Source organism: Kryptolebias marmoratus, linkage group LG20 (assembly GCF_001649575.2).
Source record: "Kryptolebias marmoratus isolate JLee-2015 linkage group LG20, ASM164957v2, whole genome shotgun sequence".
NCBI lineage: Eukaryota > Metazoa > Chordata > Actinopteri > Cyprinodontiformes > Rivulidae > Kryptolebias > Kryptolebias marmoratus.
In genome coordinates, this window is record NC_051449.1 from 21,253,175 (window position 1) to 21,270,948 (window position 17,774).

General features: G+C 42.4%; 1 protein-coding gene across 1 annotated transcript in view; it reads left to right on the forward strand.

Moving 5' to 3' along the window:
- Nucleotides 1–15,679, forward strand: part of ephb3a (eph receptor B3a) — a 63,120-nt gene extending 47,441 nt beyond the window's left edge. The window contains exons 12-15 of the mRNA XM_017420253.3: nt 2,062–2,277; nt 4,684–4,833; nt 9,026–9,219; nt 12,485–15,679. Coding sequence (XP_017275742.1) covers nt 2,062–2,277; nt 4,684–4,833; nt 9,026–9,219; nt 12,485–12,596 — 672 coding nt within the window. The 3' untranslated portion in view covers nt 12,597–15,679. The remainder of the gene's footprint in view (nt 1–2,061; nt 2,278–4,683; nt 4,834–9,025; nt 9,220–12,484) is intronic.
- The last annotated feature ends 2,095 nt before the right edge of the window (nt 15,680–17,774 follow it).

The following is a 17,774-nucleotide window of genomic DNA, read 5'->3' on the forward strand; positions in this document are numbered from 1 at the left end:
CCCCCCCTTGTCTGTTTAACGGCGGCGTGGCTTTGAAGGCCTGCAGTGAATCAGCTGTTTATATCCATCCATCCATCCCGGCTTGTTTAGCTGTCAGACTTCACTGGAGTGTGCAGACTACAAAGCAGGATGTTTAAGGGTTTATTTTATTTTATTTTTTATTTTTTTACAGTCACCTCGTGGGTTTTGTTCTTTCTCACCGTGCACTCAAAGAAGCTATAATTAAGTTAAAATAATGCAGTTTCTTTTTTTCCTTTCGTCCAGATTCTCTTCGGGTGAAATATTCAGGTCGCGAGCTAAACCCTGGTTCGGTCCCGCGGGAATCTCTTACCCGATTTTTAATTGTTTATTGACGTTCCGTTGATTGGTTCCAGCTCTCGCACGTCAGGGGTCGCGAGGCTCCACAGGTCGGAGGGCTGATTTATTATAATCTCCAGTCTGTGACACGCTCCTCTAACGTGGAGAATTGGAAAATGAACCCTGAAAGCCTTGGTCGAGGAGTGGTTTCATGCTTCTCAGACGCTAACAAAAGAGGACCAAATATCAGCAAATTAAACGCATAGCATTCCTTTAAGGAATGCATATCACCCGCCGTCTTTTATGCCAGAGTTTTAGACCAAGATCAAATTATGATGAGAAGGGGCAGAGTTGTAGCTGTTCGGGTCAAACCTTGGAAATCAGATTACGTGCAATCTCATTCGATATTGTGTCTGCGCTCAGACTGTATGTTAAAGATTACTTTCAGCTACTAAGCTCAGTATCAGTCAATTCGACTCACTGTTGGCTGTGTTTGAGCAGCTGTGACAGCCACCTTGAATCAGGTTGAGTGGAAAAGTTAAATCGGTCGTAGCTGCACCTCCAATGATTACTTTCTGAGAGTTTTAATCAAATCCATCCAGGGGTTTGCAAGATATTTTGCTAACGGACAAACAGGGTTGACACAAACAGTTAATACCAAAGTTTTAAGCAAAGATTTAGTGCAATGTGTAAGGTCTCAGATGATGTGTTGTGATGTAGTTTCAGCTTCTACCACATCGACTTTTAGCTCAATATCTGTACAACTAACCAAGTTAAAGTCATTTTTGTTTTATAAGATCAGTTGGCTGCGACGGCCATCTTGAGAAAATTAATCAGTTTTAGATGTCACTTAGTGATTACTTTCTGAAAGTTGTAATAATTTCTATCCAGTGTTTCGTGAGAGATTTTGCTAACAGGAAGACAAAGTTGACTCTATTAGTTTGAGGTAAAGTTTTAAAAACAGCTCTCATGCGATCAGTTAGCTCTCAAGATGTAAGTTGGAGATGACTCTCAGCTGCTAACACACAAAAGTTTATCCCAGTATTTGTAAAATCCACAGCGTTATAGCCATTTGTTGGGTGTCCTTACCTGTGGTAGCCATCTTAATTGAATTGACTGCAACAGTTCATCACTTGTTGATGCGCATGTAGTGATTACTTTCAAATCTGTCCAGCGGTTCATGAGACATTTTGCTAACAGACAGACCTGCAAACACATCCATGGGCAAAACCAATGTAACAGCACCTTTTGTGAAAGGGATAACAAAGAATTTCTAAATCCAGAACAAAATAAATAAATAAATCCATTGTCATTTTACTCTAATGTTTGTGAAGAATAAATGCAAACACCTTTTTATTAAAAAAAAAAAAAAAAACACACATTAGTAATAGCCTGTACCTGCGACTGGATTATCTGTGTCAGAAAACAAGAATTCAGTGTTCGAGTTTGCTGGTAGTTTTTTGTGTGAAGTCAGACTGGAACATTAAAAGCTGTAGCACAACAGTCCAAAGTATAATTAATCTACTAATTGGACAGCATGTGTGAAAAGGTCAGCTGTCAGTGAGTGTCAGGAGCAGCTGGGAAGCATTTTGACAGATGTCATGTTTATGTGGCCTCACTGACTGATTACCCCTCCACACACACACACTTCACCCCCTCCTCTTATCTCCTATGCTCCATATCATCTGTTTCTCCTTAACTAAGCCTTTTCCTTTGCTCTCCCCCCCTCACTGACTCGTGCTTTCCCTCTGAATCCTCCTGCAGCTGAACGACGGGCGCTTCACCATGACTCAGCTGGTCGGGATGCTGCGCGGCATCGCTGCGGGGATGAAGTACCTGTCAGACATGAACTATGTGCACCGAGACCTCGCTGCCAGAAATATCCTGGTCAACAGCAACTTGGTCTGCAAGGTCTCCGACTTTGGCCTCTCGCGCTTCCTGGACGACACTTCTGCTGACCCCACTTACACAAGTTCCCTGGTCAGTGAAATGAGTGTGTGTACGCTTATGCGTGTGTGTGTGTGCGTGCGCGTGTGCACTATAGTATAGTTTTGATAGGTTATAGGAAAAAACGTCGAGTCGCCTTTAAAACAAATACCAGCACAAGCCTGAGCATGCAGTTAAGATGAGGCAAAACCTTCAGGCCTCCTTCACACCTAATGACAACCAACAGTACTCTCTTCATGATCTATTAGGCTCCTTTAGTGTGAAAGCAATCATCGCGCGGCTCAAGACTGTGGGAAACAGGGGAGCAGAGGGTGCTGCAGCACCGCTGATCATCTCCAAACAGAGCGTTAAATAAATAATGAACAAATGAATAAAACGGGTTTCACTTTTGATGCATATCTTTAAATTCTAATCATGTTTTGATATTATTAAGTTTGCAAATCTGCTACATTAACCACCTCTGTTGTCATCTGTCTGTGTGCAAATATTTACAACCACCGAAATGCAAAAAAAAGACATCCAACGTCCATATTCAGATAGGAGAACATGGAAAGCCAGTGTGTATTCGACTGCATATATTTGGCACCATGATTCTTCATATGGGTGTTTGGGGTCACCCAACCCCTTCACACATGTTTACAGAACCACCCGACTGAATAACAGTCCCACATTTCTGATTCTGCTACACTCTCAGTCGTCATAGTTTTTTCCTGCTATTCCCTGAGACGTTCTCCTGCACTCTTTCCCTCACGCTCCGTAAGGCAGCAGCAATTTTCCCCCCGATATTACTACATGTGCCCATGATTGCAGTACTCCCTGGTGTGACTCCGACCACAGGATGCAGCGACGCACTACCTTCTACCAACACGGGTCTCATGTCTGTGCTTGGCTGTTTCCATGATTTCATCTCAATCTGTGGGATTTTCCTTTATACTGTATATATGGGGGCTTTCTGGGCCTCCAGCGTCAGTGAAAGGGACGCAGGTGAAGGGGTTTTCGACCACATCCACTCTTCTTCCTTCTTCATCCATCAGGCCTGACCCTGATCCAGAGGAAAACAAGTGTTTCTCGCTTTGCATCCAAAAGGCAATTAAAGAACGGCTGAGCGTGGCACTGTATTTATTGGCGTGCGGAGAGGATGGATCGGTCAGTGCAGTTGTGCGGCGAGAGCGTGATATGAATCTGTTTGTTGGAGGGCTAGCGACAGAGGGACACTCTCTGCAGAGCAGCCGCACCGCCAAGCCTCTGAGCAGAGAACTGACAGCAATCAGGGAATGCACAACAAAAGAAAAACTAACTGGCAGAAGCAGGAGTTGGTGTTTGTGAGGAAGCTGTAAGAAATCAGCTGAGTGGACTGGGGATGATTGGATGAAAGCGAGATTCGGTGATGAATCATCAATCTGCTTTGGATAAAGAGATGAGGCTGGGGCTGTAGTTTGGTGCAGGTCCTATATAACTAGATGAATGTGAAAAAAAGCAGCACATTTCTGCAGTCGCTGACAATGTGAAGCTGGATGTCAAGGAAAGGAGCAGGAGGGATGGCAGCTATTACCACGACAAGAAATACAAAGCTGGATTTTACACGTTTCTTATTGGAAAGTAGGTTTGGTGGTGATGAAAGGTACATTTTCCTACTGAGCAAAAGCTGATCAATTTCTTTAAGGTAGCATCTCATTGAACAACTAGCTGGTTAACAACATTCAGGAGGGAGTTGCCAAAATGTCTCGAAACGTTGATTACAGTTTGCAGCCTGTGCGCACAAATATAGACCATGGCTTTCAAAAACCCGGTCACTCAAAACGAGGCTGCAATGGTTACTCAGATTTCAGTGAAGAGTGGAAGAAATTCTCCTTTTTATCCACAGTTTGGAGTCACCAACAAGTCTCCAACAGTCGCAGCTCGGTGAGACGCCACCTTTAGGAAAGAACACGTTAATGCTTACAGTCCAGATGTAAATCTGACAGTGTTTGACTCCAGCCTGCAAAACTCATCTGCCACTTGGCATTTACTAAATTTGGGATTCAATTTATTACCAGTATTGTTGTTTGTTTGTTGGGTCCTTGCATCAATGAATGGTTGGTTTAAAAAAAACAGAGGAGGTGTAAAAAAATGTTACCATTGGGATTCTTTTGGTTTATGACTCAAAATTGTTTTCCCTTCATGCGTTCGGAAAAAGCCTGAAGATTACAGCAATTTTATTCAATTGTTTTGGGGTTTAATTTTACTAAACTAAAATGTCCTGCTGTTAAATCAAATTATATTGTATTATACCTGTGATTTTTATTTTTATTTTTTCAGCAGCTTGGAACAGCTGCATGAACATCCCCCGAGATTGGAGAATATTTATGCAACTACGTGTTGTTTGTTGATTATAGTGCATACTAGGGTATTGATTCTATCCCCATCTGTGTATGTGTGTGTGTGTGTGTGTGTGAGCAGGGAGGGAAGATTCCCATTCGATGGACAGCACCGGAGGCCATCGCCTTCCGGAAGTTCACCTCTGCCAGCGACGTGTGGAGTTACGGCATCGTTATGTGGGAGGTGGTGTCCTACGGAGAGAGGCCTTACTGGGACATGAGCAACCAGGACGTGAGTTAGCTCTGCCTTCTCGTCAGTATCTGTAAACGGAATCCATGTGGATGAGGTTCTACGCCTTAAGTTTAGGGAGCAGCTGGGAGTCCCCCAGAGCGGCTGTGGCTTTGATTTCTCATGCGACATGTTGGACCCGGGTCTGTTCTGTCGTCTTTATCTCCTCGCTGCAGATGTCGGTGCAGCTGTTCTACTTTTCACCACCTTATTTACAGCTCACCCCCCTCCCCTCCAAATCCATACCGTAAAGCCTCCCTCCTCGCTCTCACAAAGGCACTCTCAGGAAGGGCTTTTTTATGGGCCTTGTTACCTGTCGGCTATCTGCGCCACACAGACACTATAGCTACAGCTCTGAGCTTTGTCGGAAAGAAAACAGAAATCTCCGGGTTCCTCATCGCTGAGCAGAGTGCTGGAGCGGTGTGTACTGTACTCCTCCACTCTATTCTCTAAAGAATATCCGCTCTGTGTTGGGCTTCAAAAGAAGACTTGTAAGGCTGATAGCAATAAAGCAAAAGAGGAACCAAAATGAAAAATGGCATTAATGTATGTATAACTTTCACAACAAAACCCACATGCAGTAATAAAAGGATCAAAGTAGAGGCTCTCTATTGTTCCCAAAAGCCTTTGTGGCACAGTCGTTGCTCAATAAGCAACAGAGTCAACAAATATGAGATATAAACAGAGGTACTCGCAGGCTGGAGGCACGACACAAAATCAAAGGACAAGCAGCGGGAGAAGAGGAGTGCAGCAGAAATGAATTATTGTTCCCAAATGCCAATTTTTTCATTATTGAGGGGAGTTAAACCCATACAGAGCTTATGGAGGCAAATGCTGTTGCCAGGCAAAACCAAATCAATGAGCCATCGTTGTTCTTCCTTTGGCTTATTGTTTCTCCTGCCAGTCAAGTGACAAATTTGATGGTATGTTTCTTAGAGTTTGGTGTAGATGTTGAAAAGAAGAATGGAATATTTGACAGCATGAGCCGAGCAGCTGTCAAACGCAGGACATAATACAGCAACTGGTGATTATTCTTCTGCGACGCCAACAAACGCTAAACGGAACGGTCTCGATACGTGTTACTCGCAGCCAAATGGTAGTGAATGCTGACATGTGCTTTGTTGTTTCGCGTGCGAAAAGGTTGCTTTTGAGACTTGTTTACAATAAAAAGTAAAGGAAACTGGTAATAAAACCCTCTCGTTACCTGATGCCAGTCGCTGCCCAAAGGGAGGGACGTATGAGCAGATTGGGGTTTGAGAGTCTGAGAGTCATTTTCAACACATAGTTTGAGCGCTCTCAAATCGCACAAGACATCATATGACATTGTGCATAATGGTTTTTTTCGAGGTTTGATCAAAACGCCAATAACACCATCATTTCTCAGAAAAAAACTCTTGCATGCAGGTTGGTTAGTGGGGGTGCAAACTTATGGCTTTGCTCCTCCCCCTTGTAAACTTAAAACTTGTCATTACTTCAGCAATACGAAAATCATGTTAGTGATGGAAATAATTATAGTAGAGCGAGTAAAGACAGCAGCAGAGGGAGGAAATGTGGTCAGTTTGTCCTCCAACAGTCTGAGCCTATAGCAGCAGAACTAAGGGATAGTTCAGGAAACCCAAACCAACCTTAAGTATAGGATTTATCAAAAAGAAAAGTCTTAAGTCTAATCCTAAAAGTAGACAGGGTGTCAGCCTCACAGGCAGAAACTGAAAGTTGGCTCCACAAGAGAGGAGCCTGAGAACTGAAAGTTCTGCCTCTTGTTCTACTTTTAGAAACTCTAGGAACCACAAGTAAACCTGCAGTCTGAGAGTGAAGTGCTCTGTTAGGAAAAAATGGAACAATAAGATCTTGAACATAAGATGGAGCTTGAAGAATACTCTGTTGTGATATTTAACAGGTTTTCAGACCCCTCTAGCGACAATTAAAAAAAAAAAAGCAACTAGCGACAAATCTAGCGACTTTCTCTTGTGTTTTTGGAGACTTTTGGAGACATGAAAGCAAGTGTGGTTCTTTCCAAGGAGCAGCGGGTGCTGCTGTCAGCCCCTCCCCCGCCCCACAGCGCTCTTCAGTCCTCCTGCAGCATCCCGCCAGCTGCAGGCAGAGCAGGAGATGTTCACTCCACCGCATCCAGGCCGTAAATGAGTCACACATCCGCCCAAGTCACCGCTCGATTCACGGCGGGATGTAAATGCAAAATGCTCTCTGTCTGAAATAAATTACTGCACTTAAACAACTTTGGGTGTCTCTTTTGGGTCACCTTTGTCGGTCTTAAGCTTGGATAAAGGAGGAAGGTTGGGATTGTGACATTAAATAAGACATGTTCCATTGTAGTTCTAAACACGTTTAAGTTTTTGTCCCTATCACAGCATTATTCTTCACCTGTCATCTATGCAAATTAGATGATGATGTCATCTTGCAGCTTTTAGGACTAGCTCACTAGTCTTAGCTGTGGAGATGAGAAACAAAGATAAAGTTGTTTTTGGAGTGTTAAACCTGTACCACATCTGTTTTTGGTTGTGAATCAGGCATAACTGAGTAAAACATTTTGACATCACGCTATGAAGGAGTGCACAATATTTTCAATTTCATAAAAACAGTAATGCAACTTTCTTTCTGGTGGTCTGATATTAGCATCTGCTCGCAGCACATGTTTGTGAGACCCTAGTTCATATGTGGGTCTGAATAATGCCTAAGCTAAAATCAACCTAAATTTGTACTAAAAGGGAAAGTTTTGTAAATGTCAACATCTGATTTTAGATCTGCTTTTAGTAACATTTGGTTAAAGGAAAAACATGTAAGCTGTAATTTTGCAGTTTGTACTTCGGACTTCTATCTAAAAAGCTCTCTGCCTATTGCACACTATACAGCCACCTCTCATTATTGACACTATTATGTTAAAAGACTGTGTACAATGTGTCTTTAGCATAGATGTAATTAGTCCCCCATTTTACAACACAATCAGGCGCCCATGGTCATGTCTGAAATACAGTATTTATGCCATATATATATATATATATATATATATATATATATATACACAGACTGAAATGAAACCTTGTCAATGCATTCAAAATTTTATGAATAACATAATTACACATTTTTAAAATTTCTATGCAAACAACTCTGAAAAGGAAATAATCTGGGTCAAGAGTTCTTTCAGTATGATATGATACTAATAATGAAATCACTCAACATCTGGTGTATGTCATCAACACACGGAGAAAAAATAACCGCATCCAAGTTTTATATACAGTCTTGTGTATGCACAGCTCGCGTTGGGAAGCTACTGAGCATATATGACTGCCTTTAGGCAGAAACTCAACACCTGATAGCGACACAAACAATTGACCCAACATGCTAGCATGCAAATATGTTAACCCTCTCAGGCTCAAATTAAGTTTTAGTAACAGGAAAAATCAGATATTTGGGGAAATTATCATCTGAGTAAAATAAGGCTCATAAAATATGAATGTGGAGTAATTAGGTATATGCAATTCGCTGTTGCAGATCTGCAACGTCTGCCTTGAGAGGGTTAAACTAGTCCTGGCACAAAAAATCAGTTCTACACGACACAATCTGTTACGATGCAGTGGGAACATTAAAAAATATACAATATCTTCCAATTTTATTTTAACATTTTGTATATCTTTGTACCAAGTGAAAGTAGCCAGTTTAATCAACATCAACCTGTGCGGGACAGCCAAAAGTCCTGCATTTGGCCCTCACACGCCACACTTTGTATTTCTCATGCAAAAAAAAAAAAATGCACACGGCTTTTTTGTCACTTTAACGCTGTATATTTAGCGAGTTTTCAGATCCCTCTAACATTTTTTATAGCGACTAGCGTCAAATGTAGTGACTTCGGCGGCTAAATGTGAGAAAGCACTCATTCTGCAGCGTACCGTAAGCCCCGCCCACTTCCCCAAGCACTAACAGCTGTCAATCTCCCAGCAGAGAGGAGGCCCGCTCCACTCTGTGTCCACAGTGGCGCTAAAAGCTCCCGCGCACACCCCCTTGAACACGTGCATTCACGCTATGTTGTCCCACATTGACATTCCCAAATGTTGGCACGTATGCTTTTAGCTGTTAGCTTGACGGCATTATCACATAGATCAAACTGCATCGGGTAGCCGTTAGCATTGGTATACTTCCTTAGTCGTGTGCAAACAGATTGAACTGATTATCTGTCCCTCAGGTGATGACGGCGGTGGAGCAGGACTACCGTCTGCCCCCTCCGATGGACTGTCCCATGGTGCTGCACCAGCTGATGCTGGAGTGTTGGATGAAGGAGAGAAACCTGAGGCCCAAGTTCTCTCGCATCGTCAGCACCCTGGACAAGCTGCTCCGCAACGCCGCCAGCCTCAAGGTGGTGACCAGCACCTACTCAGGGTGAGTCCGTGTCCACAACAAGTCTCAGCGCCCGAGTTTGATCGGAACGAGCAAGTCGATGTCTCGCATAGTGCTGCCAAACGACCCGAAGGCAGCAGAGCGAGTTTACAACAACAACAACAACAAAGAGACAAGGACACGTTTTTGTTATTTTTACTTAAAAGATATGGGCAAATCAGCTGCAAGATTTGGCAACTTGCTGCCTTTACTTTGCAACGATGAAGAAGTCAATCCTCCACGGTTTTCAGATGCTCAGTGGGTTGCAAAAGTATTCACCCCTCATTGGTATTCTTTTTTTGTTGCCTTACCTTTTGGAATTTAATTGGATTTTCAATTTGATTACAAGTAAAATCATCCAAATGAATGGAGTTAGGTGGAAAAAACATTTTAACTAATTCTAAGAAATATAAAACTGAAAAGTGGCGTGTGCATATGTATTGACCCCCTTTGTTTTGAAGCCTCAACCATCACCTTCAGAAGCCACATAGTTTGATAAATAAGATCTACCCGTGGGTGATCTAAGTGTCAGATGGTCTCAGTGTATAAACACCTGCCCTGACAGACCTCAGAGTCAACACCAGTCTAACACTTCTAAATAGTAAGGACTACCACCAACCAAGGAACTCTTCAGGTCAGAGACAAAGTTGTAGAGAAGTAGAGATCACAATTGGAAAGCAATAAAACAGAGAGATTACTAAGGGAGTGAATACTTTTGCAATTCAGTGTACCAATTTTGTTTTCCAGCTTGTTCAGCATCATCCTGCAACAACTGGCCATTCTGATGACTGAATGTATTGTGTCTAACTTTGCACCATCTGTAGCCGAACTCGATCAAAGCCCAGGCTTTTTTTTTTATTTTTAATCTTTTCCTAAAATTGTCTGAAGGTTTTTTTTCATTGTAACCACAGAAACTGTGGAAACACACACCCAGAGAAAATAATACCGGTGATGATTTTTTTTTTTTCTTCACCTTGTGTTACATTGTCCTCGGCCCTGTGTACGATGGCCGCAAAGAGCAGGGGGGGGAGATTGGTGCGGGGACAGGCAGCACTCTGCCTCCGGGCTGCTGGAATAAGATGTCACAGGGAAAAAATATGTCTGGCCTGAAGAGAAGCACGACAATGTTCATGCTTGTTGAGTTTGCTTTGTTTTATGCTTTCGGTAGAATGGTGAGTTTGGGCTTTTTGCTGCCAAACAGATGTCTGCCTCCGTGTCCCTGACTCTTCCATGTGGAAGTGGAAAGCTGTCCTCTCTGTTTTTCAGCTTTGCTTTTGAGAGCGCTGACTCTGAACGCTTACTGATGTGTTTGTTGTGATTTTTGTTAGCCTAGCATCCAGTTAGCATGATTACTGCAGGTTTAGGTGTTAGATCCTCAGCTACTTAGGGATGTGTGATGAATCAAGTACAAATCCTCAACATTTTGTCTCTGACTCTGGCTGTACTCTCCTGATTCCCCACTTAAAGGGATATTTCGGACATTTGGAAATGGAATTCTTTGGAATGGTTATGAACAATAAAATTTCTTACCTGTTGTACAGACATGGCTTTTTTTAACAACCCTAGTTTGGAGAAACAGGGTTTAATTCTGACAGGACCGACAAGCTAACGAATAGTCTGAACTACCAACATATATAATAACTAAACACAAGGCCAGAAGCCAGAATTTAGCAGTAGCCTGGTTGCAGAATAATTTTTAAGTCCCACTCCCCCATGTAAACAAATGAGACATTTTCTTGATTAAAAATAAAAATAGGCATCAGATTATTTCAAATGTTGATTTTTACTGATTCACATAGCTTTTGCTTTGCATATGTTCAAATATCCAGCCATTTTCTTTGCCAGATTTTCTGTTCAGGATAGTGTGGAGCTGGTCCTTACGTCCATTAGTCATTGGCCGAGGGATAAGATACACTGCCGTGTTGCAAAATTGACATCAGTATTAAAGCTGGCACAAATTTTCGATGAAATTTTGGAGATTAGAGCTGTTCTAATACAGCAGCAATCCGCTTTAGTTTTATGTGAATTTCAGACTAGCTGTTAGCTTGTCAGTCCTGTTGGACTCAAACTCTGTTTCTCCAAACTGAGATTGTCTACAACAGGTAAGACATAAATTGTGATTAACCTCTCCACAGAACCCCTGTTAAAATGTCCATCATATCCCTTTTATGGCAGCATCCAGCCGTCTAGTATGCAGGTGTGGAGCTTGCTCCTTGGCTCCCAGTTTCACTCTAACACGGAGGCCCTGAGGGTGATTCCTATGCCAGGATTTGGGCTCAGTGAGGCTAATTGTGTGTGGAAATGTAATGGCTGACCTCGCTTTAATTCCCCCTACACTTGACTGGATGCTGGAATGTAGGTGATAGGACAGACAGCAGCCAGAGCTGCTGATGTGGAAAAGCAGGAGGTGATGAAGTGTGAGTAATAAGGGAGATTGAGGAGAAGCTAAAAGAGAGGAATGTGTTTAATTAGGTTGCTAATGAGCTTTTTAATGCATCAGGGGAGGGCAAGCCCAGTGCTGTGATAGGCGAATGGGTAAGGAATGTGTGTGTTTGTGTTATGCTCTGCGTGCGCGCGCGTGTGTGTATCTGCATGTTCTGTTGGTGTTGTGCACCGATGACATGCCAATGATTAATTTATGGCCTGATCTGTATGCAGCGGCGGCAAGTGATAGATGGAGAGGGAGCGGGAGGAGGAAGGAGGGGGGCATCGTGTTGTCAGAGCATGATTTAGAGAGCGTCTCCCGCGTTTCGTGTGCGCGTCCGGGGCTGCGAACGCTCGCTGCTGCTCACTTGCTATTGGCTGCTGCGTGATGCTGGGGCAGATAAGGGATGGAGAGAGGGGATATGAGAAGCAGCACTATCTGTGGAGTATCTTCAGCCTCAGGGGCGTTAAAAACAAGGACACTGGCCGAGGAACAAAGGACACTCGGACGCTGCAGCCCTTTTTTTATTTTTTTTAAGATAGCTGAGAAATATGTTGAACTTTTATTAAAACTGGAAGCATGATGATTAGATTTGGCCGGGTGTTTGAGTTGTTTACAGCAGATGAAGCTCTAGAGCAGCAGTTTTGAAACGTATTCCCATGATGTTCTATTTCTTATCATCTATAATCATAATAAATCTGCAGAAATGAGACACAGTGACACTGAGATGGATTAAAACCTTTAGTCAACAGAAAGCACTCAGTGGGGTAACAGTGACTCGGAGCGTTTTGTTGAAAGTGCTGTGAACTTGCCGCTGACCCATGTTGGCGTTGTGTTTGGCAGAGACCTGCTGCGGCTGGGAGGAACGCTGCCGGGACACAACAGGAAGAGCCCAGATAACAGCCAGGAAATCATCCGGCAACAGATGAGCCAAACTCTCCCCATCAGAGTGTGAACTGCTGCAAATTGAAGGAAACAAAACGAAAAGAAAAGAAATTACAGCTACCTAAACTCTGATCCAGAGAGCCCAATGTAAATTTAATTAAAAAAAAAAAAAAGAAGAAGAGGAAACTAAAAGATGGAGGCCCCGGCTCTATAAAAGTGGACCCTTTTGGAGATTTCTTTCCCACTGGAGACTTAACGTCTGTATAAAGAGAACTTGCCATTGCAGTGTGTGTTCATTACTTGACACTTGTGGATTTGTGACTGTTGACATGAAGCCAAACTTCTTCTTGCTCCCTCTCAGGTTGTGTTTTGCATGCCTGCATGTGTTTTCTTCTGGTTGGGAATCCGTCCTTCCTCCTCTCCACCCTCGCACGACCAAGGCGAGCGTCGCAGAGACGATTCGGCGTCCGGACGAGGCGACAGTGCCAAGACGAAATAACTTTGACGCAGCTTTGACCTCTGTATATCTTCGATCCGGTGGAGCTTTTTTTTTTTGGTTTTCTTTTGTTTTGTTTTGTTTTTCTTTGAATCCCAACCAAATATATTCTTTAACTATTTTGAAGTTTCAAAAAAAAAAAAAAGGAAAAAGAACTTTTCATCCGCTTCCTCCTAAAAGCTGTCTTCCACTTGTACCGGGAGATATGTGTGTCACAAACCTGTACAAAGCATCCGAGTCTTCACTCCGTCTCCCTGTCAGAGGGGACATACAGCTGACACTGTGCGGGACACGTCATGTGCATGCCAAAGTGGAAACTCCTTCATACGAAAAGTACTAACAAGTTCCACAATAACTGTTGCTTCGATGGCATCTTACTGTACGGGCTTTAACGTCCACGTTTTCCTATTCTACTTTGATTCATACTCGCATTGTTTCCAATGTTAAGTTATTTTCTGTGAGGGTTTTCTTTTTTGTGTCTTTCTTTTTTTTTTCTTACTGAAGCTTAACTTTTTTATTACAATGCTTGTTTTTTTTTCACATTGTAAAGAAACCAGACAGACAGGAATGAGTGAATTAAAGAAATGTAAGACTCAGACAGGCGAATTACCTTTAAAACCACTGAGCGGACTGTGTCGGGATCCCTGTCAGGCCTTTATTCAGGAATAAAGGGCGCCACTGGCAGTGCCACGTCGTGCATTTTACTCTGAAAATCTCACCTCAGCAGGAACTCTAAAGGGAAACCTTTGGTCATATTGAAGCACGTTTCTGCGTAAAAATGATAAACACATAATATCTTACCTGTTGTAGACGGCTCTTTGAACAACCCCAGTGTGGAAACAGAGTCTTGCCTGCCACGAGGGAGTCTCGAAAACGTCTCAAACTGTTTGCAGGGGTTCTCAAAGTCTTTGTAGGAGTCACGGTTGTGTCGATTTAGTTTTGAACAAGCTCCAAAAAAATAGCAAGACAGAATTTTTCTTCTCAAAATAGTAGCAAAGTTGTTGGGGGGGCATCTCAGAATCGTCTTGGTTTAGTTTCTGTCGTTCTAGAGCTGGGTTAACAAAGACTAAACGCTTTCAAAATAATCAAACCAGCTCAAATTTTTTATTGGTACAAAATATTCGATGCATGTGGGGAGTGTGGCGCACACACAGCGGTCCAGAAAGACCCTTTGTTTGTAATTTAATAAGAAAAACCAAGAGGATGCAGGGATGATCAATAAAGCTCAAAAGATCACTTATTGATTTAGAAATGTCATCGTGAACGTGACTCCTCCCAGGTACAGCGAAATGGTTTCTCTGTAAGACCTGGAGCTCACTGTGAGAAAAAAAAAAACATGTTCCTCTTTCTGTCAGCTTGGTGCCTGCTGTGTTTGTGGTCAAATTTAAACAGCCGTCTTCTGCTGTGTTCTGATGGGCGTGTTTGTGGCAGCATGTAGTTGGAGCTGTTAGCTTTGTGAATACGATGCAGGGACTGAGCAGTTAGCTGGTGTGAAACATGAAGCAGGTAACACTCAGTGCTTGTAGATGTCTTAATCCCGCCAGTCTGTTCGGCCAGGCCACAGCTCCCAGATTTCTCACTTGTCACTTATAACTGCAGCAGTATAGTTCAGAGACGTTCACAAGAACTGTGCAGAATGTCGTAAGTACAAATTTAGAGACAACAACTGGAAATTTGCTCATTTTTTTGAAGTTTTCTCGCAATCTCGAGTCTCCAACAGTCCCAGCTCAGTGAGATAGTGGCTTTAAAGTCTGACAGAACTGAGAAGCTAACAGCTGGTACGTGCATGGCTCTGACCAAAGTGGGTTCCTGCCATCCTAAACCAAACCCAATATCCAAAATGTCACTGCGGTTCATCCATTCATCCATTTTCTTTACCCGGTTTTTCCTTTGTGGGTTGGGGACAGTGGTTCATATGAGCACTAATATTTCACCCTTTGCAATGCTGTCAAGTTGAAATTACACAGGTAATTTAGCAGAAATATTAAGGAATGTGACCCTGTGGAAGCTTGCTACTGTTGGTGCTATTTACGCTTGTAAATAACCACCGAATTCAGTGTGAAAAATGGTTTGTATTACCATCAGCTCATCAGTCCTGTCAATCCTAAACCCTGTTTCTCCAAACTGAGGTCATTCAAAGAGCTATTCACAGCAGGTAAGACATTAATTATTAATAACATTTACAAAGAAAACCACTTCAATTTGTCCACATGTTGGTTGCATAAAGCTACAAATGTCCCACAAAAAGAGAAATAGAACAAATCACTCATTGTTTCATTCTTCCTAATCAGTGTTTTCTTCAGACCAGTTCCTATTTAAAACAACTGCCTGTAAATAACACTGTATTTATATTAGACCAATCCACTGAGCATTTTCAGCTATCCGACCTGGCTTTGGCCTCTCCACGACCCACATTTATATGCTTGTTTGTTTACTGTTGCGGATCAAACAGATGGGGAACTTGCAGTCAAATGATCGTTACATATCTGCAGTTATACAGTATGTGAAAGAAGAAAACGTGTCTGTTAGGGCAGACCTCTTTTTCTGTGCATTTAAAGGTGTATTAGATTGTAAAAAATGTGCGAAAACTAGAACAAAAATAAGCATTTCTCTTTCAGTATTTTTACGATAATCATATGCAAATAAATTATTAAACAGATCTCTGGCATTCTCTTTGATTTCTTGGCGGGTTCACCAGGCCGAAGTTCCAGGTCTCTTCTGATGCAGCCGCGGGATGAAATGAGGGGAATCGCAAGTGTGTTTTACCTCCTCGGTTGGAATATCACAGCAGCTCTGAGTGAACTCATTAAGATTTAAGATTAATCAAAGCCTGGTCCGCGCAGCTCGCCAATTAAAAGACCACAGGACTGTTGTGGGGATTTCAGTCTCCGTTGCTGCTGGAGAGGCTTCAAGGAGGCAAAGTTAATCTGGCTTTTCACCAAGTGTCGGTGTTGTTTGGCTTTAATCTGTCAGCCAGGACACAGAGCGGTGCAGATGAGTGAAGCTGTCACCCTGTGTTTTTATTGACTCAGAGGAAGCTTGTCTGTGGAGAGGCTCCGAGGGATCATCCCTAACCATCTCTGACTGGCTGCTCACGCAGCTGCTGCATGCTCAGCCACCGAGGGGAAAACCGGAGTCGTGTTCATGTTCTCTAATCATCTCCGCTGCTCTCACAGGATGTACACCGAGCAGGTCAACACTGAGGCCTGTGGCATTTACACATGTGTGTCAGAGCTACCTGCTCTGGAGAGCCGATAAATCTGTTAGAGCCTTTTATATATATATATATATATATATATATATATATATATATACATACATATATATATTTTTTTTTTCATTTCCAAATTAAAGCTCTCAGTTTTTAAATGATTTTTGAGTGGGACCAGTTTTTAATTATGTTTTTAAACCACTGAAGCACCATCATTATTTGGCCATAATTTGCCCGTCTCCATCACAAGTTCTGATTCACTGCTCCTTCTGCAGCGTTATAAAAAGTACATCAGAATGTGTGGCTCCATTGGAAATAGTGTGTTGTGACTTTTGGCAATAGTACAGAGTAAATGACATTTTCAAAAAAGATGTAAAAAAAACCTGTTTTTTACATAGACCACAATAGGATTTAGACAAACTGATTAGCACAGTTTGGAGTTTAGTATCTCAGGCATACAGTACCTCACAGTAACACCATTCAAAGTTTAAATGGGTCACAAAATGTTGGACTTTATGAGACTGACCCGGCATTTTGAAGTTTTTAATGGTTTTTACACAAATGCAATTTGTGCAAAAATCTTTGCAAACAAATTTGTTTTTTCCATAGACTAGTACTTCTTTAATACATCCAAACATATGCCTTTTTTCTCTCTCTCAGTGTTTCTCACTGATGTAGGACTTGCAGTTTTCTCTCAGATCTCCCCAGAGTGCAGAGTGCGCACATCCAAACACTGACTGACTTCCATGGTGTCTGAGCCCAGAATTCCCTCCTGGAAACTGGAAGTGGAGGGTATTTAACTTATCATATCTCCTACAGAAAACACTGCAGTCACAAGAATTTACATGTTCAGGAATTTTTTAAATATACAATCTATAGTTTTTGCACGGTAACCGTTTTTTTAAGCTTACCTTCTACTTTGTGTTTCTGTCTGCCTTTTTTATTAAGAGCGCTGCACGAGAGTGAGAAATGTTTGAAGGGATGGCTAATGGCTAACCGAACCGGGGCCTGTTTTATGTTGTTTTTCAGGCTTACAAAGCAACTCTTTCTCAAAAATGTACAGGTGTGATGAAAGACTACTTACTTTAACTACACCTGCACACCACTGCCTGATCAGTGAGTCTGGTCCATAGAGTTAGAAACAGAGAGGGGGCGCTCCCGCTCATTGTCTAATCAGAATTTGTGATGTCATAGAGGATCCAAAATGGAAGCAAAGTCAACAAACACATGCGCGTCGACGAGAAGACATGCCGTCTTTGAAATGATGTAGGTCTTCAGCTCTACACTAGATCTTACCCTGGTGTAACATCCTGTCAGCTCCATGAAATGAACACAATGAAAGCCGAACGAGGCAGAGGAGAAGCAGGAAGCTGAAGTTAGAAGAATGTGGATTGGACAGGTGGACTGTCAACCTCCAGGCCTGTAAGTGGTGATTACAACATCCTGTCTTTATAAATCATACGATCAATACTAGTGTCAAAGTAAAACATGCTCGACATTAAAAACAACACAATAATATGTTGTAGGATCCAGATTTGAAG